The sequence below is a fragment of the Onthophagus taurus genome, chromosome 1, assembly GCF_036711975.1.
Source record: "Onthophagus taurus isolate NC chromosome 1, IU_Otau_3.0, whole genome shotgun sequence".
Taxonomy (NCBI): Eukaryota; Metazoa; Arthropoda; class Insecta; order Coleoptera; family Scarabaeidae; genus Onthophagus; species Onthophagus taurus.
The window spans coordinates 1,235,255-1,261,355 of record NC_091966.1 but is presented as its reverse complement, the minus strand read 5'-3'; the positions used below and the strand labels follow the sequence as shown (position 1 = coordinate 1,261,355).

General features: G+C 32.4%; 3 protein-coding genes across 5 annotated transcripts in view; 1 reads left to right on the top strand and 2 right to left on the bottom strand.

The window, feature by feature from the left end:
* Window positions 1-5,787: 5,787 nt before the first annotated feature.
* Window positions 5,788-6,588, bottom strand: LOC111416917 (magnesium-dependent phosphatase 1-like). The gene is made up of 3 exons (XM_023049040.2): window positions 6,492-6,588; window positions 6,372-6,429; window positions 5,788-6,241 (listed from the first exon to the last, which is right to left on the bottom strand). Exons 1-3 carry the CDS (start codon window positions 6,526-6,528, stop codon window positions 5,842-5,844), a joined length of 495 nt encoding a protein of 164 aa, XP_022904808.1. The 5' UTR covers window positions 6,529-6,588; the 3' UTR covers window positions 5,788-5,841.
* LOC111416916 (large proline-rich protein bag6) lies at window positions 6,338-20,842 on the top strand. 3 transcript variants are annotated; one of them, XM_023049039.2, is made up of 18 exons: window positions 6,338-6,422; window positions 6,742-6,927; window positions 7,068-7,130; window positions 7,190-7,307; window positions 7,375-7,603; window positions 7,655-7,846; window positions 13,033-13,326; window positions 13,383-13,509; window positions 13,647-13,829; window positions 13,887-14,436; window positions 14,488-15,251; window positions 15,303-15,457; window positions 15,513-15,681; window positions 19,208-19,432; window positions 19,492-19,665; window positions 19,719-19,856; window positions 19,913-20,069; window positions 20,139-20,842. In XM_023049039.2, exons 3-18 carry the CDS (start codon window positions 7,068-7,070, stop codon window positions 20,345-20,347), a joined length of 3,747 nt encoding a protein of 1,248 aa, XP_022904807.2. In that variant the 5' UTR covers window positions 6,338-6,422; window positions 6,742-6,927; the 3' UTR covers window positions 20,348-20,842. The 3 variants fall into 3 exon arrangements, with proteins under 3 accessions (XP_022904807.2, XP_022904806.2, XP_022904804.2); XM_023049038.2 differs by having other exon boundaries at window positions 13,647-13,835; window positions 19,208-19,429; XM_023049036.2 differs by having other exon boundaries at window positions 13,647-13,835.
* A 52-nt stretch (window positions 20,843-20,894) lies between these two features.
* LOC139428963 (transmembrane protein 234 homolog) overlaps window positions 20,895-26,101 on the bottom strand; it is a 79,254-nt gene continuing 74,047 nt past the window's right edge. The window contains exon 4 of the mRNA XM_071194108.1: window positions 20,895-20,979. Within this exon, the coding sequence (XP_071050209.1) occupies window positions 20,912-20,979 (68 nt within the window). The 3' untranslated portion in view covers window positions 20,895-20,911. The remainder of the gene's footprint in view (window positions 20,980-26,101) is intronic.

The following is a 26,101-nucleotide window of genomic DNA, read 5'->3' as shown; positions in this document are numbered from 1 at the left end:
ATGTGACAATTAGAAGAGTATAAAAAAATCGGTATACGAAGCATGGTACAGAAAAACTTTTACAACAAAAGTTGTAGCAAATTGTACCCTTAATACAATACTCTATAGCACTTTTGCTCGCAGATGCATCAATCTAGAGAATTTTTCGAAAATATGAAAATTAGAAGAGTATAAAAAAAATCGGTATCCGGAGCATGATACAGAAAAGCTTTTAAAACAAAAGTTGTAGCAAATTGTACCCTTAACACAATGCTCTATAGCACTTTTGCTCCCAGATGAATCGATGTTGAGAAATTTTCAAAAATGTGACAATTAGAAGAGTATAAAAAAATCGGTATACGAAGCATGGTACAGAAAAACTTTTACAACAAAAGTTGTAGCAAATTGTACCCTTAATACAATACTCTATAGCACTTTTGCTCGCAGATGCATCAATCTAGAGAATTTTTCGAAAATATGAAAATTAGAAGAGTATAAAAAAAATCGGTATCCGGAGCATGATACAGAAAAATTTTTACAACAAAAGTTGTAGCAAATTGTACCCTTAACACAATGCTCTATAGCACTTTTGCTCGCAGATGCATCAATGTAGAGAATTTTTCGAAAATATGAAAATTAAAAGAGTATAAAAAAAATCGGTATACGGAGCATGATACAGAAAAACTTTTACAACAAAAGTTGCAGCAAATTGTATCCTTAACACAATACTCTATAGCACTTTTGCTCCCAGTTGCATCAATGTAGAGAATTTTTCAAAAATATGAAAATTAGAAGTGTTAAAAAAAATCGGTATCCGGAGCATGATACAGAAAAACTTTTACAACAAAAGTTATAGCAAATTGTACCATTAACACAATGCTCTATAGCACTTTTGCTCGCAGATGCATCAATGTAGAAAATTTTTCGAAAATATGAAAATTAGAAGAGTATAAAAAAAATCGGTATGCGGAGCATGATGCAGAAAAACTTTTACAACAAAAGTTGTAGCAAATTGTACCCTTAACACAATGCTCTATAGCACTTTTGCTCGCAGATGCATCAATCTAGAGAATTTTTCGAAAATATGGAAATTAGAAGAGTATTAAAAAGATCGGTATACGCAGTATGATACAGAAAAACGTTTACGACCAAAGTTATAGCAAATTGTACCCTTAACACAATGCTTTATAGCACTTTTGCTCGCAAATGCACCAATATAGAGAATTTTTCGAAAATATGAAAATTAGAAGAGTATAAAAAAATCGGTATACGGAGCATGATACAGAAAAACTTTTACAACAAAAGTTGTTGCAAATTGTACCTTTAACACAATGCTCTATAGCACTTTTGCTCTCAGTTGCATCACTGTAGAGAATTTTTCAAAAATATGAAAATTAGAAGTGTTAAAAAAATCGGTATCCGGAGTATGAGACAGAAAAACTTTTACAACAAAAGATGTAGCAAATTGTACCCTTAACACAATGCTTTATAGCACTTTTGCTCGCAGATGCATCAATGTAGAGAATATTTTGAAAATATGTAAATTAGAAGAGTATAAAAACAATCGGTATACGGAGCATGATACAGAAAAACTTTTACAACAAAAGTTGTTGCAAATTGTACCCTTAACACAATGCTCTATAGCACTTTTGCTTGCAGATGCATCAATGTAGAGAATTTTTCGAAAATATGAAAATTAGAAGAGTATAAAAAAAATCGGTATACGGAGCATGATGCAGAAAAACTTTTACAACAAAAGTTGTAGCAAATTGTACCCTTAACACAATGCTCTATAGCACTTTTGCTCGCAGATGCATCAATCTAGAGAATTTTTCGAAAATATGGAAATTAGAAGAGTATTAAAAAGATCGGTATACGCAGTATGATACAGAAAAACGTTTACGACCAAAGTTATAGCAAATTGTACCATTAACACAATGCTCTATAGCACTTTTGCTCGCAGATGCATCAAAGTAGAAAATTTTTCGAAAATATGAAAATTAGAAGAGTATAAAAAAAATCGGTATGCGGAGCATGATGCAGAAAAACTTTTACAACAAAAGTTGTAGCAAATTGTACCCTTAACACAATGCTCTATAGCACTTTTGCTCGCAGATGCATCAATCTAGAGAATTTTTCGAAAATATGGAAATTAGAAGAGTATTAAAAAGATCGGTATACGCAGTATGATACAGAAAAACTTTTACAACAAAAGTTGTAGCAAATTGTACCCTTAACACAATGTTCTATAGCACTTTTGCTCCCAGATGCATCGATGTTGAGAATTTTTCGAAAATATGAAAATTGGATGAGTATAAAAAAGTCGGTATACGGAGCACGATACAGAAAAACTTTTACAACAAAAGTTGTAGCAAATTGTACCCTTAACACAATGTTCCATAGCACTTTTGCTCCCAGTTGCATCAATGTAGAGAATTTTTCAAAAATATGAAAATTAGAACTGTTAAAAAAATCGGTATCCGGAGTATGAGACAGAAAAACTTTTACAACAAAAGATGTAGCAAATTGTACCCTTAACACAATGCTTTATAGCACTTTTGCTCGCAGATGCATCAATGTAGAGAATATTTTGAAAATATGTAAATTAGAAGAGTATAAAAACAATCAGTATACGGAGCATGATACAGAAAAACTTTTACAACAAAAGTTGTAGCAAATTGTACCCTTAACACAATGCTCTATAGCACTTTTGCTCGCAGATGCATCAATCTAGAGAAATTTTCGAAAATATGGAAATTAGAAGAGTATTAAAAAGATCGGTATACGTAGTATGATACAGAAAAACTTTTACGACCAAAGTTGTAGCAAATTGTACCCTTAACACAATGCTCTATAGCACTTTTGCTCCCAGTTGCATCAATGTAGAGAATTTTTCAAAAATATGAAAATTTGAAGTGTTAAAAAAAATCGGTATCCGGAGCATGATGCAGAAAAACTTTTACAACAAAAGTTGTAGCAAATTGTACCCTTAACACAATGTTCTATAGCACTTTTGCTCCCAGATGCATCGGTGTTGAGAATTTTTCGAAAATATGAAAATTGGAAGAGTATAAAAAAAATCGGTGTCCGAAGCATGATGTAGAAAAACTTTTACAACAAAAGTTGTAGCAAATTGTACCCTTAACACAATGCTCTATAGCACTTTTGCTCCCAGTTGCATCAATGTAGAGAATTTTTCAAAAATATGAAAATTAGAAGTGTTAAAAAAACGGTATCCGGAGCATGATACAGAAAAACTTTTACAACAAAAGTTGTAACAAATTGTACCCTTAACACAATGCTCTATAGCACTTTTGCTCCCAGTTGCATCAATGTAGGGAATTTTTCAAAAATATGAAAATTAGAAGTGTTAAAAAAAATCGGTATCCGGAGCATGATACAGAAAAATTTTTACAACAAAAGTTGTAGCAAATTGTACCCTTAACACAATGTTCTATAGCACTTTTGCTCCCAGATGCATCGGTGTTGAGAATTTTTCGAAAATATGAAAATTGGAAGAGTATAAAAAAAATCGGTGTCCGAAGCATGATGTAGAAAAACTTTTACAACAAAAGTTGTAGCAAATTGTACCCTTAACACAATGCTCTATAGCACTTTTGCTCGCAGATGCATCAATGTAGAGAATTTTTCGAAAATATGAAAATTAGAAGAGTATAAAAAAAATCGGTATACGGAGCATGATGCAGAAAAACTTTTACAACAAAAGTTGTAGCAAATTGTACCCTTAACACAATGTTTTATAGCACATTTGCTCCCAGATGCATCGATGTTGAGAATTTTTCGAAAATATGAAAATTGGATGAGTATAAAAGAAATCGGTATACGGAGCATGATACAGAAAAACTTTTACAACAAAAGTTGTTGCAAATTGTACCCTTTAAGTCATCAATATTCCTATACCTACTCATTATCGAAAACGATCATATCATCATAAGATAAACCCGATTTTGATTTGATTCTCCTAAAATGAGTTACTTTATGTACTTCCTGGATATAATATAGAGTTTCCCAAAACTCCCGAGACGGAGCTATAAGTTTTGAACGAGTGACGAAAAAAATTTGAAAATTTAGGGATCAATAAAGAGTCATAAAAACTACATTCTTAGATAGTTTAGGACTTCCATGCAATGTGGAGTTTTTTTAGGGGATGACCACCCCTACATTTTTAAATAGCAACCCCTGTCGAGTTTTACCTTATTTTAAAGGTAATTAAAAGAGAAACACAACCCCATAAACCAAAACCCGATATCTTAATTCTTTCAAGAATTATGAGGGGTTGACTACCAAATGGGAAAATAAAATGTTTTCATCTTTTTTTGCACGATTATTACGATGTTTATAACGAATGTTCAAATTGTCGACCTTCTTCGGTCTCGCAATGACCCAAACGCTCATAAATGGAATTTTGAACCATCTGGAGCATATCCCTAGTGATAGTGGTGGTTCCTTAGTGATTGGAGTGACGGATTTTCGTCACTCCAATCACTAACTCTAATCACGTTTAATAAAAGGAGATCATACTCAGAAATCACAGAAAAGTAATGTATGGGAGAGAATGTAATTGATCCATTTTTTATTATTGAAAATTTGGACGGTGACAGATATCTGCAACTAATAGAAAATCAAGTGGTTCCAAGTGTACGTGCCGTATGCCCTAATGATATTGACAAGAAGTGGCTCCAACAAGAGGGTGGTAGTTTACATTTTAGTCGCACAGTCCGAGACTTTTTAAGCAGCACGTTTCCAAACCGTTGAATTGATAAAACAGGTGAAATTGAGTGGCCACCACGATCTCCTGATCTAACACCACTGGATTTTTTCTGTTGGGGGTTTCTGAAAAGTAAAGTTTATGCAACAAAACCAGAATCAATAAATAATTTGGAAAATCTTATATTTGAAGAAACCACCAAGATCACTAGAGATAGCTCCTGATGGTTTATGAGCGTTTGGGTCACTGCGAGACCAAAGAAGATCGACAATTGGAACATTTGTTATAAAAATCGTAATAAACGTGCAAAAAAATATGAAAACACTTCATTTTCCCATTTGGTAGTCAACCCCTCATAATTCTTGAAAGAATTAAAGTATAGGGTTTTGGTTTATGGGGTTGTGTTTCTTTTTCCATTACCTTTAAAATAAGGTAATACTCGATAGGGGTCATCCCCTAAAAAAACTCCACATTGCACGGAAGTTCTAAACTATCTAAGCATGTAATTTTTATGACTTTTTAGTGATCCCCAAATTTTCAAATATTTTTCTTCACTCGTTCAAAACTTATAGCTCCGTCCCGAGAGTTTTGGGAATAGTTTTAATTGTTATGCAGCGCTAGATCACGAACTAGAATCATTCGGGTTTAGCCGTCTATAGAGACGTGCGGCTAAACCCAAATGATTCTAGTTCTAGGTATAGTGTTAGTTCTACATAATAACAGTGCAAGTGTAAAATTAGAACAACACTATACCTAGAAGTAAAATCATTCGGGTTTAGCCGTCTTTAAAGACGTGCGGCTAAACCCAAATGATTCTAGTTCTAGGTAGGTATAGTGTTAGTTCTACATAATAACAGTGCTAGTGTAAAACTAGAACTAACACTAGACCTAGAACTAGAATGTTAGTTCTAGTTTTGTTATGCAGCGCTAGATCAAGAACTAGAATCATTTCGGGTTTAGCCGTCCTAAGAGACGTATGGCTAAACCCAAATGATTCTAGTTCTAGTGTTATTTCTACAAACGAAATAAATTGAGCAACTGGCAGATCATAAATGTTGTAAAATATAAATTAAAGAACGTTTTATTACAATAATTGAAATAATAACTTTATTAAATCATAACGACATAATTAATTAATTCTCCTTATTATATTTCTTAGCATACTCTTCTAATCCTTCATTAATAACCTTCCAAGAAACTCCATCTCTCACAAAAATTGATAACACACCCTCTTTAGTTAAATCATCAATATTCCTATACTCATCATCAAAAAAGATCATATCATCATAAGATAACCCCGATTTTGATTTGATTCTCCTAAAATGAGTTACTTTACTTCCCGGATATATCTCTTTATATCCAAAATAATCTTTCCAATCAAACAACGAAATGAGTTGTTGAGCACCATCAATTTCACCGGTTCGAGAAGCAACTCCTATTTGGTACCCCTCTTTATGTAATTTTTGAAGTATATTCGGTACTTCAGGATAACATTTTATCTTATTATTGTATTTATCGAAAATTTTACCATTTCTATAACAGAAATAAAAGTTTAAATTTAAATTAACTAAGCTCAGTGTTACCAATAATTTAAAAAAGCCATGTGCCTTTTCGTTTCGGTTGGTAATACTGAATACGTTAAAACGTAACAAAACATTCATACCCTTTGTGAAATGGTGGTGTAACATGTGTGTCAACCCAAAATGGCCATAAGGTATAATCTAAAACAATAAATACTCCTCTTTACAATCTAATTTATCCACATCGAATTAAATTTTTGTACCTAAATCAAACACAATCAATTTAGGTTTTGGTGACATTTTTGTTTTAACTTTCTCACTCTGACGCCACTGAAATATTTGACAGTAAAAAAATTCATTTTTAAATTCCAATTATGGATATTTTTTAAATTATTTAATTACGTAATTTGATTAATCCCACTTAAATTATTCATCATAATATATAAAATTGAATTGATTATTAAATATTTTACGTTATCTTCGTCGGAATTATGAATAAAATTTTAATTTTAGTGTTTTGGTAGTCCTGAGTTTTGACAACTGTAGGCCATTTTGAGTTGCTTAGGTGTGATTTGCTTCGAATCGTTCCCGACACATTATTTACCTTGCTCTCTGGGCAATTAAGGACGATTTCTTAGTTTCGTAGACGAATTATTGAATGTGTTTAGTGAATAATAAAATCTGCTGCATCATAAAAACGTAAGTACATACCGAATTAGTCGCCTCCAATTTTGAAACAATTAAGTGATCCTATACGGTTGTTACTCATAAATGGGGTTAGGTGGAACGTTCTAGATGTTTTTTAACGATTTTTCATTACAATTTTTATTTACTTTTAGATGATTGAGCTAACTGTGAAGACTTTGGATTCTCAGAATCATTCGTTTTCTGTTGAGGATGATGTGAGTTTAAATGTGGTTTTGATGGAGGTTATATTATTGATTTTGCGTCAATTTTTTAGATTACTGTGGCCCAGTTCAAGGAGAAAATTGCTGAAAAAATTAACATTCCAGCTGATACACAGCGTATTATTTATTGTGGTAGAGTTTTAAAGGATGAAATTAAATTAAGCGAATATGGTAATAAAAAAAAATTTTTAATTTTAATTCTTTATAAATCTTTTTATCTTTTTCTAAATCTTAATAGATGTTAATGGAAAAGTGGTTCATCTCGTGCAAAGAGCCCCTCCAACAAGCGGTCAAGGCCCGACACGAACTGCATCACCACAACCACAACGTAGAAATGTTCGTGGTCTTGAACATGGGATGTACGTTGGATCTATGGCGTTTCCTACAAATCTTATGGAATCACAAGGAATTGTTCCACCTCCACCTACTCATAGCTTGGCTGCGAGTAGATTAAATGTTGCTAAAAGGTGGAATTAATTTTCTTTTTAATTTTTAAAATGTTAATAATATTCTTATAGGATGTTTCGACGTGCTGAAGCGGTGTTAAATTTACTTGAAAATCCTCAATTACGAGGTAATGAGCAACCACCTTCTGAGGAACCCCAAGAGGAAGTAACTCCTGTTTTAGAAGCTCGCGTTATTGTTCCAACCAATCCAATGGATGATATTATGGCAGCTGTTGAGAGTTCTTTTGCATTTACTAGACCAGTGTAAGTTTTTTTTTATAGTGAGAGGGTTTTATGTTCAATCTTTCATTTTAGCAATCTTTCTCATTCCCTTTTCTTATTCAGCCACTCTTATTATACTTAATTGTATGCTTTGTCTATGTCATTTTCATTGCTTTTTACATTTTTTGTGCTAATTTTTGTTGTTAGAGCTATATTGTGCTATTGAGGGTATCTTTCTTTTCTTAATTTTCTACTCACATCTGTTACTTTTTAAGGGTGGATGTTTTTGTTGGATATTATGAAATCTATCATGGATTTTAAAATGTAATTAAGACTTTTTAATTATGAAGTTTATTATTTATTATCTACTATTTGTGTTTTGGATACCTACAATAACTTTAACTAAGTGTAGTTAATGACAATGAAATTATGATGAAAATTATTTATTTATTTTTGGTATTGATGCTACATATGTTTTGAGATAATTTATCTCATCAGGCAGGACTGCATTGAACGAAAAAAACGGAAAAACATTTTATTAATAGAACACATAAAAAAACATTAAAATATAATTACTGTCAAGAATTTACTAAAGACAGTGCATGAAAGTGACTTATTTGGGAGGTCGATAATATCATCATTCTTCTCAAATCAAATCCACACTAAGTGGAAAAAAATCAGGTTTTCTAAGTGGGATTGGGGGGGTTATCAAAAACTGTAAGAAATATATAAATTAAATTAAGTAACAATAGTTAAGGATAAAGAATATAACCAAAATGAAACAAGAACAAAATGGCGTGAACTTACTTGTTTCTTCAAAAAATATTATATGAAATCAAAAACTATTCTATTTAAAAAATATACAACATTGTTCAAACAAAACTTTTAAAAAAACCTTCAAAACTGGAATGTATTAAATTGTTATGTTGTTAAATTCAAAAGTAAAACTCAATAAAAGGTTAGAAGCACTCACAACTCAATGTCATGACAACCAGTTCGAGAGAAAACTAATAAAACTGGTTATATATCTGAAGTCATAAATCTCATAAAATATCTGTTATTGTTAAAGTCTGTAATGTCTGTTAAGAATCAGGCCATCTTTGTGTCTTTTATGCTTCAAAATCTGAAACTCTTCAATAAGGTCTAGTTCCATAGATTTGTTTATTCTTTTTATTATATAAATATTATTTATGTTAGAATAGGGATTTTAAGTATTTTTTTTTATTGGCTTATTCGAAAGTTTTTAAAAATTGATTGACCCTATATTTTTTAATTTTTGATTGTGAGACTTAGTTTTTCCAAAAGAAAATAATAAAGTTTGAAAGTACAGGGCGCGAACTCCAAAGTACGTCAAAATCAATAAAATTCCTGGAGAGAGACAATGCTACGAATCTTATACGCTAGAAGAAAACGGGAGAGAACGTAACGTCTGTGATTTCTTTCTTCTTACTTAAAACATTATCTGGAGTCGGGAGTGGGGAATTTTAAACTTTTACATTAATTATTGCAGAAATTAAACAATTTTAGGAACGTGAAAACATTACTAATCCGTCTAATTTAATTTAGATTATCGATTTTTTTAAAGACGGTCTTTCTAGTCGATTGACCTTAACTTTGTAGTTTTCAGTTTTTAAATGTTTACAAAAAGTATAGTTCGTTTTTTTTCTATAATACTTGTCAATGTAAATTTTTGAGGGTTTCTGTTGGAATAATCTAGGACCCTTATAAAATTTAACTAGTTTTCCTCATTTTTAGTAACATTTTCAGTAACTAAATAGTTAAAATACCTACTAATAAATTTTTAGATAAATACGAATTTAGCGAAGTACGTATTTATTGTAAAAACTTGCTACAAAGTAATTAAATAGAACAAAACATCTTTTCTAGGTAAATAAATGGCAAATAAACACCCCACAACATTTTTTATGAACCTTTTCTTTTTGAATAATGAAAGCTCAAACGTCAGTGTGACATATCTATTTCAAAACATGATAAAACAAAACTCCCTGTTAATTTTGCCAACTTTACAACAATTTGACAAGTATTATAGAAAAAAATGAACTATACATGAATTGTTAGATAAATGTTCTTTGGCTCTGGTTTTTAAATTACGCCATATTTGTCCTATATACAATTTAGTACAATTCTTACAGGTGATTTTATAGAGTCCACTTTATTCAAGATTGTCAATTTGTGGTTGGGGTTAACTAACAACTGACCTAATTTGCTATTAGATATGAAGGCTAAGTTGATGTTTATTTTGTTTAAGTTTCTTTTCAATTCCATTAGAGAGAGGTGAAAAGGTAAAGTAATGAAACAATGTTGACTTTTGTAATGAGTGTAATTGAATCTTGTCTGTTATAGATATTAAAATAGATATTTTCCATTTAGCTCATATTATAACCATTGTTAAAACCAATTTTTAGAATTTTTTTTACTTCTATTATGTAATCATTAATGTTTAATGTGAGATTTAATAATCTATTAAAAAGAAATCTAAATGAAGCAAACATGTATGTTTTCTAAAGATGTTAAACTCGAGTTTGTTAGTTAGGTTGTTTTTTCTTATTTCTAAATCCAAGAAATTAAGTTTTAATTGGGATTCGAGTTCGGTGGTGAAGTTCAAGACGCATAAATTATTATTTAGGTTACTAAGTACGTGAAATTTTGCTCTGTTATCTTCGTAAACAATCAGGATGTCATCAACGTATGTACAGTAGAACTTAATGTCTTTATTGAACAAATTGTGCTTATCAGTGAAAATTTTAGTTTCATAATCGTTAACGTAAATGTCAGCCAAAATACCGAATATGGGAGAACCTCTCGGGAGCCCGCCCTTCATTTGAGAAGATAGATTGTTAAAAAGAAAGAAATTCTGATTACAAACCGACTTGAGAAGGTCGGAAAAAGCTTGAATACTTTCGTATTAAGTGTCTTTTGTCTTTTAAAATTGTAAGAGGGTACTTTTGAAGAATTTTAGCGACTCTGAATGTTGGGATATTGTTGTTACCAATGATGGGTCTAATGCTTTTTTCTGTTTTGTGTAACTTAATTAAACTCTTCATTGTAGGGATTAATGGGTTTATAACTGAGGTGTTGTAAATATTGAATGGCTTTAGTAGTTCTGAATTATTTTTGATAAAATTTCTCAACACGTTAATATATTTCATGGTGGAATTAGATTTGATTTTAAAAATATTGGTTTTGAAAAATTCCATTGTTTTATTAATGATTGTTAAGTGTTTGAATTTCCCGCTTTTGCGTTTCATTTTTAAGGCTGGTATGAGAAAACTAATAAGCATAGGCGTATCATAGAAAAAATTCCGAAGGCATTAAATAATTTATGAGGTTAAGAGATTTATGTTTAAAACTTATCAATCATAATTATAAAACATCAATATGAAATCAATTGATATTTATTCACATTTTGTTATAACATTGTTGAAACTTGTTAACTCGAAAGCAATTAAAGCATACCACGCCACTGATTGTTAAAAATACGTCGAAAACACCAGCGTTAAAAAATATGTTGTTAAAAATACTTATTTAAATACGTTGTTTCTTAAATGTTACTAAAAGTCAAGCGCGCCAAATTCGAACACCTTACAATCATTGTTGAACGCTCTGTATATGTAATTTCATCAAGAACGACCAAACCACCAGCATTTTTATCACCCAACGTGATTGTGAGGTTTTGTTGTTTAATTTTATCTTTCAAACGCTTTATCTGTATATTATCCAAAGGAGGAGGGGTTTTGTAATAGTTATTTATATTACAAGTGGGCTAGAAACATAATTACGGTACGAGTGTGAAGACTTGCACGACGAGGTCGTAGACCGAGTCGTGTAAAGGTTCGAATTTTGAATTGTCAGTTTCAACAACATGTTTACTCATCTGGAATAAGTGTTTCGAAATGTAAAAACATAACAATTAATGTTTATAATAAATACTATTGTTTCTCTGTAAGTAGATAGCACTTTTTCTTTTTTATTGTTGCTCGTTTCGTTAATAAATTAAGTCTGTTCTGATTAGGCTAAAAATGCGTTACGTAATGAAACCAGTGCGGTAATGAACTTCATTACGTAACTCAAATCACCTCAAATGAGTGCGGTAATGACTTATCCAAGCAGTCGTAGATAAAATAAATTTATGTTCTTTATAATATAAAGAGTGGGCTTCCATTTTTATAGCTATGTCTGTGGGTCTTATATTGAATAGTAAATTTAGTTTATGGTTAGAGTTAGGATGTTAGTCTCTATATCATTGAACCGAACACCACTCATATTAGTAAATTTAGGAGCAAATATAATTTAATCAAGATCTCTTACATTTATTCTCACTTTTAAATTATGGTTAAATTTATCCATTTTCCTAATATGAAAGTATTTTTACAAGTAACGTTATTCTTAGTAAGATTACAATTATTATTGATTTCATTCATTTCACATTATTAGAATTTTGAAAGTTGTTATTGTTATTATACCAAGAGTTTTTAAACTTTTCATTACCTTTTTTCATTTTTCCTAGTGTTTCCAGTTTCTTTTTCTTAGTTTCTTTATTCTTCCTTGTTTTATAAACAGCTTCCTCTTTAAATCTTTCATACAATTCTTCATACTCCAAATATTGTAGATGCTCTTAAAAAATTCGAAGAAGAAATTTTAATATTGAACCAAAGAATGTACGTTTTTTATAATGGCCACGAAGTTTTTTCTTTATTAACCTCTTCTCGAATTGATCTTTCTGTTGTAGGAAGGGTTTAGGAACCTTTATTATAAATGACTTGGGTGTTAGATCTTTTTTTATTGCAGTATGTAAGAATTTTATATTATCTCTGGTCTTCTCCCGTTTCAATACAGTACTTCTTAGTGTTTGGATTAAAACAGATCACTCTGCTGTGAATAATGAAGCCAATGTAAGTAATAATAAGTAATATTCATCATTCTCAACCCGAAGTTTCTTATTATTGCTATATTTCACGATGAACCTGGATCGGAAAACTAATACTATATCAGAAAAAACCGCGCTTCTGAAAAATATAAATAAAATAAAACAGATTATGAAATTCCTGGTGGAAAAACCATTTAATGAGTTATTTTTCATCTAAGGTTATTTATTACCAACGTAATCAGTGCAAAATTACTAGCTTATGTTTTTATCAATTTTGTTTGAATAAAACAAAATAAAATTCATAATCAATATTAAAATAATATTGATTTTATCTCAACAGAAATGTTACAAATCAAGGCTCTGGATTTGCTAGAAATGAAGGAACCGATTCCACTTCACAAAATAGCATTGATATTGATACTCCACCAATGCACTCTGCATCATCCACACCTGATGGGGCCTCTCCCATCTCAACATCAACAGAAAATCTTGCCGCGGAAGTTGCTGAAGCCGCAAATATTGAAGGAAGCGGGGAAGGTAGTAGTGGAGCTGTTCCTCGCACTTCAGGAGATCAAGGTGCATCGGAAAGAGGAGCGGGATCTTCAACTACTAATTCAGGAAATGGATTAGCAGAGTAATAAAATCATGTTTTAAGATGTTGATATAAACATTTATTGATTTTTTTTTTAGAAATGCTTCTCGAACTACGGAAATGGCTGATTTATTGGAAACTTTATCGAGACTTCAATTACGTTTAGCACCGTTTCTTGAGCAGTATCAAAACTTTATGAGGAACGATCCAACTATCGCAACTGAAGTGAGAATTTTTCGGCTCGATTCTGTTGTGTCAGATGTGGTTTTGTAAGCCGTTCGGTTTATACATCTTACATTTGTCCTCCCAGAAAAAGGCTGATCGATTATTAAAGTCATTCCTCATGTCGATTATTATTACAGGACGTTAGAAAAACACAAGTCACGATCAATCGGGTTTCGGAGGTCCTTCACTTTTTGGGACACGCTTATCATTCGCTCAGTGATATCATCGTCAGGGTGCGCACTCCCCCACCTCGTCCGCTTTTGTGTCGGCCGATACTTATTCAACATTCGGCTGTTGTTCAAACTGGTTTTCCCATACAAGTAGAGGTACTTTCTTATTTATTTTCAAGTTTTTTTAATATTGAATTTATATCTTAGGCACAAATTAATATTTCCCAAGACGTACCCCCACCAAATAATTCAGGGAATGTTCAAAACTCAACTAGTAACACGTCAGTGTCCACAAATACAACGGCAACCCCTAGTTCTACAAGTCCACCAACAAATTCTGGTCAATTACCTGAACACAACATGGGTGGTGCTCCTTTACATATTGAACCAAGAATGATGGAATTTCCTTTCCTTCCCGGATCACTCCGCGTCCAATCGTTTCCATTTGAAATTAGGGATATCCGCGGATTCCAACCTGTTCCTACAAACCCCGCTCAGGCGCCTGCGACTCCAGCTGTTCCTGGAGGGTCAAACGGAACTCCATCCACAGCAGCAGCAACCTCAAATAGCAATACTAACGCGACCACAACCGGAACAAGTAGTACATCAACCGCTTCAGGGCAACAAAATGGGGCTTCTATGCCGGGATCTCAATTTAATAATCCTAATTTCGATTTTTATATGGAGGTGACCCCTGAGAGTATCACAATTGATTCATTGGAAACTACTTTATTAAGATCTAATCAAGCTGGAGATAGTAAGTTTTGTTTAATTATTTTTGCAATTTATTTTTAATTTGATATTTTAGTGTTTAGAGGTGCTTTAAATACATCACCACCAGAATTTCTTCAATCAATAATGCAAATGGCCGGACAATTAATAAACCGATCAAACAATCAACCAACCAATAATAATAGCGCCCCACCAACAACAGCTTCAACAACAACCCCGCCTTCTTCTTCTGCATCACCAGCAACCACCACCACACCTGAATCGTCAACTCAAACATCAAACAATCAAAATGCTACTACTTCTTCAGTAAACGCCCAACCGCCACAAACCGGACAAAATTCTCAAGCACGAGGGAATACTCAAACCAATCCAACCACGGCTACTCACACACGATCAACGGCTCGTCCTCACGTTCATTTAGCTCAACACGCCCTTCAAGGGGGATTTGATCCTTTCTTACCGTGTAATTCGCATCATGTTCCTACGCGAAGACCACGAATGCAAGCGAGGAATGTTGTTGCAATGGGTGGTAATCAAAATAATAATACCAGGGCGGAAGGGGGGCCACAAATGGGGCCCGGAATTCAAGGATTGCCACAATTGAATCCAAATCAACTCAGTCCTATTTACAATATCGTACAGGGTATCGTGAATTCGTTTAGAACCGCTTATAGACAACAACATAGACCCCCACAAACATCACAACAATCCGCCCCGCAACAATCTGCCGCTGCGAATAATGCAAATGGAGGAAATGGTCAACAAGGGCAAGGACTTCCAGAAGGTGTTCCACCTTTATTTGCGGTTCCGTTTACTCCACAATTACAAAATATGGTTAATGTATGAATATGGATTTAGTTAATTAATTTTTTTCTAATTAATTTCTTGTAGAATTTATCTGATGTTAGAGCGGCAACACAACGCCAAGGGCCGACAATTTCGCAGATTTTACAACAATTACAACCTGATTTTGACGAGACGTATGTTGAGGGCGAAAGTTTGTTTAGCGATCTGATTGTTTTATTTTCAAGAAATCTAACTGTTGGGTATGTAATTGAAAATTAATTAGATTATGACTTAATGTGGTTTTATTATTTATAGGGATATGATACAATTAAATGTGAACCATTTAGAACCTTTGATGAGAATTCGCGGTAACATTCGCCGCTTTTTCTTAAATCGTGTTATGGATGGAACTGCAAATACAGCTTCTATTGATCGTGCCGTTAATAGATTGGTTAATGAAATGCAACCATTTATAAATGACTTGGTAAATTTTTTATAGTCTTTTTACGTGAAACGCGATTAACTCATTCCTAAATTCTGTACTTGTTTTTTTTATTGAAAAGATAGGCATCCAATCATACGTAGCGTATGTGTGTGTTGCCGAAAAATCGTCACATGTCAATTTATGCATATAATATGTTATCCAGCTTGAACAAATTGATGTTGATGGGGTGAGGTAGGAAACGTGACGTCATTGGAGGAAAAATAATATTATAATATAAATATAATAATAACATTTGTATTAATAATTAATTAAACACTAAATAAGTGTTACTAAACTCAAGAAATAATGAGTTATGTTGGTTTATACAGGATGATTCAAAAAACCGCTGACAGACTTCTAGAGCAGGTAATACATGAAAAATTAAGATGAATAGTCTTAATACACATGGGCTCGCAAATGCCTCCTTAACGAGATATAGCGGGTCGGTAATATGCCTGTTTTTTTTAAAATATTTTCTATGCCACTGCTAATTTTGTGAGATGGGCAATTGATCTCTTACAAAACTTTGAATAAGGCAACAGTTTTTGAGTAATTTACATTTCAACTAATTTTGTCAGAATGAAATAACGTAAACAATAAATTTATTTTGTGAAAACGTAATGGTTATAATTGGAAATAATGTAAAAAATCAGAGTAGTTGTAGAAATTGTCCACCTTGTGATTCGACACACGTTTCTTCTACCCGCCAAGTTCAGGATCTCCTTATTCTTCTTTGACGCCCAATATCTCGTTAAGGTGGCATTTGCGAGCCCATCTATATTAAGACTATTCATCTTAATTTTTAATGTATTACCTGCCCTAGAAGTCTGTTAGCGGTTTTTTGAATCACTCTGTATATACCAAGAATTTCATATAACTCGCAATATATGAATGTAGTAACCATAGTTATGAAACTACTATGCACTTGCCCCACATAAAATGCAACATAGCTTAATAATACAGACGGTAGTTTTGCTTGGAAAAAGTGAGGTCCTTATGATAACTGAGTTTCCGTCTTAAGAGACGCACAGCTAAACCCCAATGTTTCTGGTTCTAGGTCTAGTGTTACTTCTAGTTTTACACCAGCACTGTTATTATATAGAATTAACACTATACCCTAGATTAAAGAGTAAACAAGATGCGACACTTCGTGTCGGCACCTTTGATGTTTTAAAATTTAAGATGGTGATTAATTAGAAATAATTAAAATACTTCTTGTACTTGCTGTTTAAATATTTATTGAAACCGGTTTCAAAGTATTACTTCATCATCAGTCAAAACGTCAAGTCCTTAAAAAAATGTAAATCATCACAGAACAACACACCTGTTGAAAGTAAACATTCAAACAACAAAACCTCACCAAGAAACTATCGAAACAAAATCTTATAGTTAACACGTTACAATTTGTCATGAGATAAAATCAAATCTAAAACTTAAACCTTTGATGTTGGCTGCCATTTCTTATGACCTTGAACGCTATGGACCTTTAAATTGGAATGGTTTGTTATTGTCAGGACATTAAATTGGAATGTCTTCTATCTGTTTTAAAAAGTAGAGTTTCTCATTCTAACATCTCATCTTGTATAGGTTGGAATCTTTGATTATATATAATATGGATTGACCCAACGAGAGAGATAGCTTGCGCAAGGTGATCGAACCGAGATAGACATAGAAGCGTACTGACATATAATATATCTATCTTTGTTACACTTTCACATTATCGCTTTCCATCTGCGTCTATTCACCTTGAGCAACATTTTTGTTAGTAGATATATTCAGTTAGCTCAATCCATATTATATATAATCAAAGGTTGGAATATACCAACTGTCACATTTGTAGGGTAGGTTTGTTATTGTAAGGACATTTAAATTGGAATGTCTTCTATCTCTTTTCAAAACTAGAGTTTCTCACTTTAGCGTCGCATCTTGTTTACTCTTTAATCTTTAACTATAACTCAAACTAGAATCATTTAAGTTTATCCGCACGTCTCTAAAGACGGCTAAACCCGAATAATTCTAGTTCTAGGTCTACTGTTTGTTCTAGTTTTACACTAGCATTGTTATTATGTAGAACTAACACTATACCAAAGATTAAAGAGTAAACAAGATGCGACGCTTCGTGTCGGCACCTTTGATGTTGGCTGCCATTTCTTATGACCTTGAACGCTATGGACCTTTAAATTGGAATGGTTTGTTATTGTCAGGACATTAAATTGGAATGTCTTCTATCTTTTTAAAAAAGTAGAGTATCTCATTCTAACATCTCATCTTGTAGTTGTCACATTTGTAGGTTAGGTTTGTTATTGTCAGGACATTTAAATTCTAGAGTTTCTCACTTTAGCGTCGCATCTTGTTTACTCTTTAATCTTTGACTATAGTCGAACTAGAATCATTTGGGTTTATCCTCACGTCTCTAAAGACGACTAAACTCGAATAATTCTAGTTCTAGGTCTACTATTTGTTCTAGTTTTACACTAGCATTGTTATTATGTAGAACTAACACTATACCTACAACTAGAATCATTTGGGTTTAGTCACACGTCTCTAAAGACGGCTAAACCCGAATAATTCTTGTTCTAGGTATAGTGTCAGTTCTAGTTTTATACTTGCACTGTTACTAGAACTAACATTAGACCTAGAACTAGAATCATTTGGGTTTAGCCATATGTCTCTTAAGACGGCTAAACTCCAACCATTCTAGTTCTTGGTCTTTCTCTGCATAACAATTAAAACTAGAACTAACCCTAGAACTAAAAAGATTCGGGTTTAGCTGTGCGTCTGAAGACTAGAAGACGAATTTCAGAGTTAACTAGCGCAACCTATCACGTACCAGCCGTCTTAAAGAGAGGTACTGCTAAACGCAATGTTTCTAGTTCTAGTGCTAGTGTTAGTCTAGTTTTATTTGTTATTCAACGCTAAATCATTGTATATTTTTATTGAACTATAACGGACACTGCGTTCCTCGTATTGTTCCGTTATATCGAGGTTTTACTGTAATGTCAAATTATATTGACATGTTGTGTGGTACAAAGTAAATAGGTACGCCCTGGTTTCTATGGAAATAGAATAGACAACCTAAGCTTTGACGTCACAGAGATGGGCGGAGGTTATAATGACTCCAAACAATTTCGTTGCTAAGATAAATCGCCAAAAAATGTCATTTGAAATGTCATCACTTAGTTTATTTTATTTTAACACTAATGGAAAATTGCATATGGTGATTTACCGTTAGCAACACAATTAGCAACGAAAATGTTTGGAGTCAGTATAAGCTCCGCCCATCTCTGTGACGTCAAGGCTTAGGTTGTCTATTCACTGTATAAATAAAAACATAGAAATGACAATTCTGCCAATGACGTCACAGCAAGGCCTTTGCAGGAGATACGTTCATAGGATAATCTTGTACAGTATGTTAACTCAACGAACCTTGAATATCTGTATAGAAATCGATGAGTTATTCGCATTTCCCATAGTAAAGGATATATAAAATGATTAACTTTTTCTAATTCTTATTTTAATTTTGTAGGGTAACTTGCAAGTAAGAAATAACATAGATATTGTACGTTCGACAACGATGTTGTTCAGAAACCGATTGCCAAATATAATTTCTTTGACAGCATCGCGTAACCCGAATTCATTACGTCTTTTAGTTGAACAATGTAAAATTACGATAAGACAATTTTTCGCTCTGATCGTTTATGCAAGCGCCAACGGTATCCCGGGAGTTGAAGATGTCCTACAAAATATGGTGGTAAATTTTTGATTTTCTCAATATTATTTTAATTATTCTGATTTTGTGGCATGTTGCAGAGGAGACATATGCATGGAATGTCTCGTGATTTAGAGATGTGGATACGAGATAAGTTACGAAGAAGTATAGCTAACCTTGATATCCCAGAAAGTGTACTTCAACCATACATCGTTAGGCAAATTGACTCTCTACCTACAACGGGACTTGGAAATAATATTAACTCAGTGGAAGAGGTAATTTTTTAAAACTACCGTCAATATTAATTAATCATTATTAATCATTTTAGGCTATGGATTTAGATGTACATGAAGCAAGTGGTTCATCAACTGATTTGGCAACAAACGCTATTAACCTTCAAGAAGATGGAGAACCTTTACCACCAGTTGATATTGGATCTGAAGCTTGGCATGATCAAGTTCCAGCGGTAATTTTAATAAACATTTCTTATTTTTTTAATAATCAAATCATTTTTTTCTTAAGGAATGGGTACCTATAATTGTACGTGATACACAAAGACAACGCAGACAAAACCCTCAACCCGCATTTAGCGATGCATACCTTTCTGGTATGCCAAGTAAACGACGTAAAATTGTAACGTCAGCTAAACCACAAGGAAGTCTTCCTCAGGTTATTCAAGGTAAAATTAAGTCGCCATAAAAAGAGTTAAGAAAGAATTGAGTTGAATAATTTTTTTTAATATGTGTAGAAAGTGTAAGAAGAGCTGTAACATCATCATCTTTAGAATCAGTAGCTCCAATAGATGTAGTGTCTCAAGCCGCAGCTGCAGATATAAACATTCAATCAGCGTATCGCGAATTATTGCGTACAAGTGTGCAGTCTACTTTGCAAAACAACGAGGATTTCACACCAGAACGGTACCCAAATGCGTCGAACTACTTCAATAAACCCCAGTAGAAAAATGTAGTTTCGATAGCGTCTTGCCTTTATTTGTATATTTTTTAATTATTAAAGGCAGTCTTCTGTTAATTTAACATTAATATATTATATGCAACGGTATTTAAGATTGTGTATAGGAGGATGTTGTGACGTCATATTTATCGGTAGCGCCGCGATTTCCACTACAAAAAAAAGTTTGAATTCGAACACACGCACTTTAGCGTTTAATATTGTTAGTGATCCTTACAGTAGTTTTTAAAATGTTTCGATACAATTTTGGTTTAAAAAAAAATATGAGGAAAATGTTTTTGAAGTTTGGTTGTTGAATTTTGATGCCTCGATACAAAACTGCTAGAAGAAAATGTCGACTAGTTTGTGTAGCAAAGGGATTAAAATTTAATATACAAAGACTGTTTTCTCTAGTTCACATGTTTATCACTGAAAAATTTTTAAACGTAACTATTTGTAATATGACTGTATAGATAGTTAGAAGTTAATAAATATTTAATAGAATTTTAGTTTTGTTTTGATAATTAAAATTTATTTTTATTTTCATCCTTCGTAACACTTGTTTCAGTTACATCAATCAACTTTCCTGAAGATTTCCCTCATTCCTTCCGTTTGTGTTTGGATGTTGAACACAGACATTCCTGAGAATATGAATAACAAATAATGCACAAGTTATAGAAATCGAAATAACAACAAATTTTCATCCCAATCCGGTCGAAATGGAGCAGCAGCTCATCTATCTCAGTGTGAACAAGCAAGGTAATTAAATTATTTTCTTTGTTTCATTACTCTAGCTATAGTAAAAGCGCATTTTACAAGGATATTTCTAGACTAAACTTTTACATCTTTTTTTGATATGCCAGAATCATAAAGCTATTGAGGTAGTTGTACTTCAGGAGTTATTGTTTTTTGACACCATTTTCCTATACTTATAGTTATGAACTAAATTCATGCAAGTCTGTTATGAACTTAGTCTATATTAGGTCTAATATTAGAGTCTTGCATATGATTCTGAGTTACTCTTGATTGAAATATTCGTTAGTTTGTACTATTAATAATAATAATAAATGCCTTTATTAATAAGTCGCAAAAAAGAAAAAAAATAATAATACATTCTTAGAAAATAGACTTATTTTCTGGGCGAAGTTCAGTTTGGTTATTAACCAACTGCTCTTCGACTTAACCCAGAATATATATACAGGGTGTCAGATAAAAAACGCCCCATGTAACCCTGTCATTTACATACCGATTTTCATGAGCGAGGTATCAAATGGAATGGTTTGATGAATACTATGATTCATGCTACAAATAAATTTTTTCCAAGGCCATCTTCAGTTTCAGGCGATTTTAACTTTTGTTTTTCAAATTGCTCTGTATATTTTTCTTTACGTCATTCGATAGAGATTGTTTCATGGGATCCCATGAATATTTATTTCATGGGTTTCATGGGATAGAAATTTCTTTTCTGAATCCATTAATGTACCATACATCAACATTAATTGTAATTGTAGCATAGAAAAACATTAAAATAGTTTTCCTTAAAGTCACTTGTGTTATACTATAGTGCGCCATGGGAAAAAATAATCATTTACAACTGCTTCAGGCATTGAAGTATCATTTAATGACTGTTATCAGTTTTGCACGTTATTTTTTTCCATTTTCCACACTACAATATTACAGAAGTGATAGAGACAATGTTCGGAAAATGTTTTAATTGTTATTCTCTTATAAAATTACAATCAATGTTAATGTATTGTACAGCAATGGGTTCAGAAAAAAAATCTATCCAATAATGTAAAGAAAAACATACCGAGCAATTTGAAAATCAAAAATCGATAATCGCTTGAAATTGAAGGTGGCGTTGGAAAAAGTTTATTTGTAGCATGAATTATAGTATTCATCAAACCTTTTCATTTGGTACCTCGCCCATGAAAATCGGAATGTAAATGACAGAATTACAGCTTGCGGCATTCTTGTATGACAACCTGTATATACAGGTGTCTTTTCCCTGTTAATATTACATTCAAAATGGATGTATTACACATCAATGGAATCAAGAAAACAATCTCTATCCAATGACTTGAAGAAAAATATATGGAGCAATTTGAAAAACAAAAGCTAATAATCGCTTTAAATTGAAGATGGCCGTGGAAAAAAATTATTTGTAGCATGAATCATAGTTGAATCAAACCATTTCATTTGATACACCGCTCATGAAAATCGGAATGTAAATAACAGAGTTACAGCTTGGGCCATTTTTTATTTGACACTCTGTATACAGGATGTACAAAAAGTATGGAGTAATGGTTTTACAGCCTAAACTTCAACTTATATTAAAAAAAGTTTTAAATAAAAGTTACTTGAAACTACTTTCCGCATATCTTGGCGTAAAAATAAAAATCTTGACGGCAGTCTGAGTTACGGCATGGTGTGTTTTTTAAATGAAACACCCTGTATTTTTTAATGTTTTTGGATTTCTTTTGACAAGGTGTTGCAAAATGCTATAAGATTTTAATACTTTCAACTGCATAGTTTTCGAGATATCGAAACTTTTATTTAAAAAGATTTGACGTAGCGACAACCAAATTATAACGTTATTATGGAATAGACAACCTAAGCCTTGACGTCACAGGGATGGGCGGAGCTTATACCGACTCCAAACATCTTCGTTGCTAACTGTGTTGCTAACGAAAAATCCCCATATGCAGTTTTTCAATAGATTGCCTAAGTCTGACGTCACAGAGATGGTCGGAGCTTATACTGACTCCAAACAATTTCGTTGCTAACTGTGTTGCTAACGCAAAATCCCCACATGCAATTTTTCAATAGACTGTCTAAGTCTGACATCACAGAGATGGGCGAAGCTTATACGGACTCCAAGCAATTTCGTTGCTAACCACAGTTGCTAACGATAAATCGCCAAAAAATGTCATTTGAAATGTCATTACATAGTTTATTTTATTTTAACACTAATGAAAAATCGCATATGGTGATTTACCGTTAGCAACGAAGATATTTGGAGTCGGTATAAGCTCCGCCCATCCCTGTGACGTCAAGGCTTAGGTTGTCTATTCCATAATGACGCCATAATTTGGTTGTCGCTACGTCAAACCTTTTTAAATAAAAGTTTCAATATCTCGAAAACTATGCAGTTTAAAGCATTAAAACCTTATGGCATTTTGCAACACCTTGTTCCATTTAAAAAACACACCCACCATTAGTAACTCAGACTGCCGTCATCATTTTCATTTTATTTCTACGCCAAGATATGCGGAAAATAGTGTCAAGTAACTTTTATTTGAAACTTTCTTTGATATAACTTGAAGTTTAGGCTGTAGAACCATTATTCCATACTTTTTGTACACCCTGTATATACAGCCTGATTCAGAGTAAGCGCCTTATTTTTTTTAGCCACACTATGGGTACTACTTTCAAAATATTTGGCAGTAATATGTTTTAGGACACTCTCTACACGATGGTGATATCATATTTTCAATTGGACGAATTATTTCAAAATGGCGACTGTCAACTTTTTTTTTTTTAATGGAATGCCTAAATTTTTTTTTTATTATTGAGATCTTAAAAGCATTCTTTTTACGACAGTATTTTGTTTTTCTTAAAAATTCATTTCTTTCCCCATCCAAAAGGAACCTAATATTTTAATCTATACTCTGTTTTTAAACCAGGAGGAGTATTTTAAATTTGTCACCAGATTGACCTTGCACGTGATTGGTTGAATGCGAGGAAGGTTCACACACAGGCAAATTTGATTTTGAATTTGAAGGTTAGGTAATTCTTAAACCCTTTTTTATTATATTTTGAAATAAATATACTCATAACTTCAATGTTAATTTGTGTGTATAGTGTTGACGATAACAAACGAAAATAAATACAATAATAAGTAAATAAATAAATAATAATTATTAATTTAAATTTACCGCCAAAATATCTAGTGATATTTTCTGGTGATTTTTTCCAGTGTAAATCTGACTTTCGCGTTTACTCCTCCTGGTTTAAAAACAGAGTATAGTTCTAGTGCAAGTGTTAGTTCTAGTTTTAATTGTTATTCAGCGCTAAGTTGTATATTTTTAAGTTTCGGGTTTAGCCCTGTGTCTTCAGACGCTGAATGTTAGGTAAGGTTAGTTTTGTTTACAAACATTAATTATACCATGAAGTATTCTTTGGCAATTAGTAATGTCAATTATAGCGTGAAGGAATGTGAGGTAAGGTTAGTTCTGTTTACAAACATTAATTATACCATGAAGTTTTCTTTGGCAATTAGTAATGGCAATTATAGCGTGAAGTTTTCTTTTGTAATGTCAATTATAGCGTGAAGGAATGTGAGGTAAGGTTAGTTTTGTTTACAAACATTAATTATACCATGAAGTATTCTTTGGCAATTTGTAATGGCAATTATAGCGTGAAGTTTTCTTTTGTAATGTCAATTATAGCGTGAAGGAATGTTCGGTAAGGTTAGTTTTGTTTACAAACATTAATTATACCATGAAGTATTCTTTGGCAATTAGTAATGGCAATTATAGCGTGAAGTTTTCTTTTGTAATGTCAATTATAGCGTGAAGGAATGTGAGGTAAGGTTAGTTTTGTTTACAAACATTAAGTATACCTTGAAGTTTTCTTTGGCAATTATACTCTGTTTTTAAACCAGGAAGAGTATTTTAAATTTGTCACCAGATTGACCTTGCACGTGATTGGTTGAATGCGAGGAAGGTTCACACACAGGCAATTTTGAATTTTGAATTTGAAGGTTAGGTTATTGATAATTCGACAGTTTCGTGTCATTATTGTAAATTTTGTGTTCTTAAACCCTTCTTTATTATATTTTGAAATAAATACACTCATATAATCTGTTTTTTATTTAAATCAATTGTCAAAGTGTCGTCAAGTTGGTATTGAAAGTAAAAGCGCATGTCGTGACTTTTACTTTAATTGTGTGCTTGATTGATTAAAAAACAATTTTCATATAATTTTTTTGCTGCTAAATCTACCATAAAAATGTTAAGAAAGGGTGGAACGGGATGTCAACTGTCTAAACGCGAAAAAACCTCTATAATTAGGTATTGTGAAGAAGTACAGACGGAGACACCAAATACGAATTTAAAATATATATGTGATAAAGCTTCACGTATTTTTGATGTATGTGTATTGCACTTGAGTTTTAAAATTAAATTTATATTCAACATAATTGTATTAGATTCACAGCACGACGGTTTTTAAAATTATTCAAACCTACAAAAAATACAAAATAAAAATAGTAATGTGAACTACAAAACGGATAATAATTTATATTTTATTAAAGAAGAGTTAGGAAGACAAATACAAACATTGCATGAAAAGAAACAGTATTTTAATCTTAATGATTTACTTAATTTTGCAAGAAATGAATGTGATTTTACTAATGGTAGATCAAAATTACATAAAATTATAAAATCTATGGGATATAGATATAAAAAGATTAGCAACAGAAAAGTGTTAATTGAACAACCACATATAGTTTCAAAAAGAATTACATTTTTAAAGACATACTTGCAATACCTAGAATCCGCAGAGTATACTTTTGTTTTTCTTGACGAAACTTGGATTCGTCAGGGTTTTTGCCAAATTGCGATCTCTTGCTCAGTGACAACACGGAGCACAGAGATTATCATAAAAATATGACGTCAATTATTTTTATGGAATGGGTGAAAAATCAATTACTTCCAGCATTAAATAATTTGGGTGCGAAGTCTGGGGTAGTAATGGATA

What these genes read in the sequence shown, in the direction of transcription:
- LOC111416916 (XM_023049036.2), top strand. Translation starts at nt 7,068, where the DNA reads ATGATTGAGCTAACTGTGAAGACTTTGGATTCTCAGAATCATTCGTTT. An exon ending in CGTTTTCTGTTGAGGATGAT is followed by an intron (nt 7,131 to 7,189) that starts GTGAGTTTAAAT and finishes TCAATTTTTTAG; the next exon opens with ATTACTGTGGCCCAGTTCAA. An exon ending in AGATTAAATGTTGCTAAAAG is followed by an intron (nt 7,604 to 7,654) that starts GTGGAATTAATT and finishes ATATTCTTATAG; the next exon opens with GATGTTTCGACGTGCTGAAG.
- LOC111416917 (XM_023049040.2), bottom strand. Translation starts at nt 6,528, where the DNA reads ATGTCACCAAAACCTAAATTGATTGTGTTTGATTTAG. An exon ending in ATTGATTGTGTTTGATTTAG is followed by an intron (nt 6,430 to 6,491) that starts GTACAAAAATTT and finishes TTATTGTTTTAG; the next exon opens with ATTATACCTTATGGCCATTT. An exon ending in ACACCACCATTTCACAAAGG is followed by an intron (nt 6,242 to 6,371) that starts GTATGAATGTTT and finishes TTTCTGTTATAG; the next exon opens with AAATGGTAAAATTTTCGATA.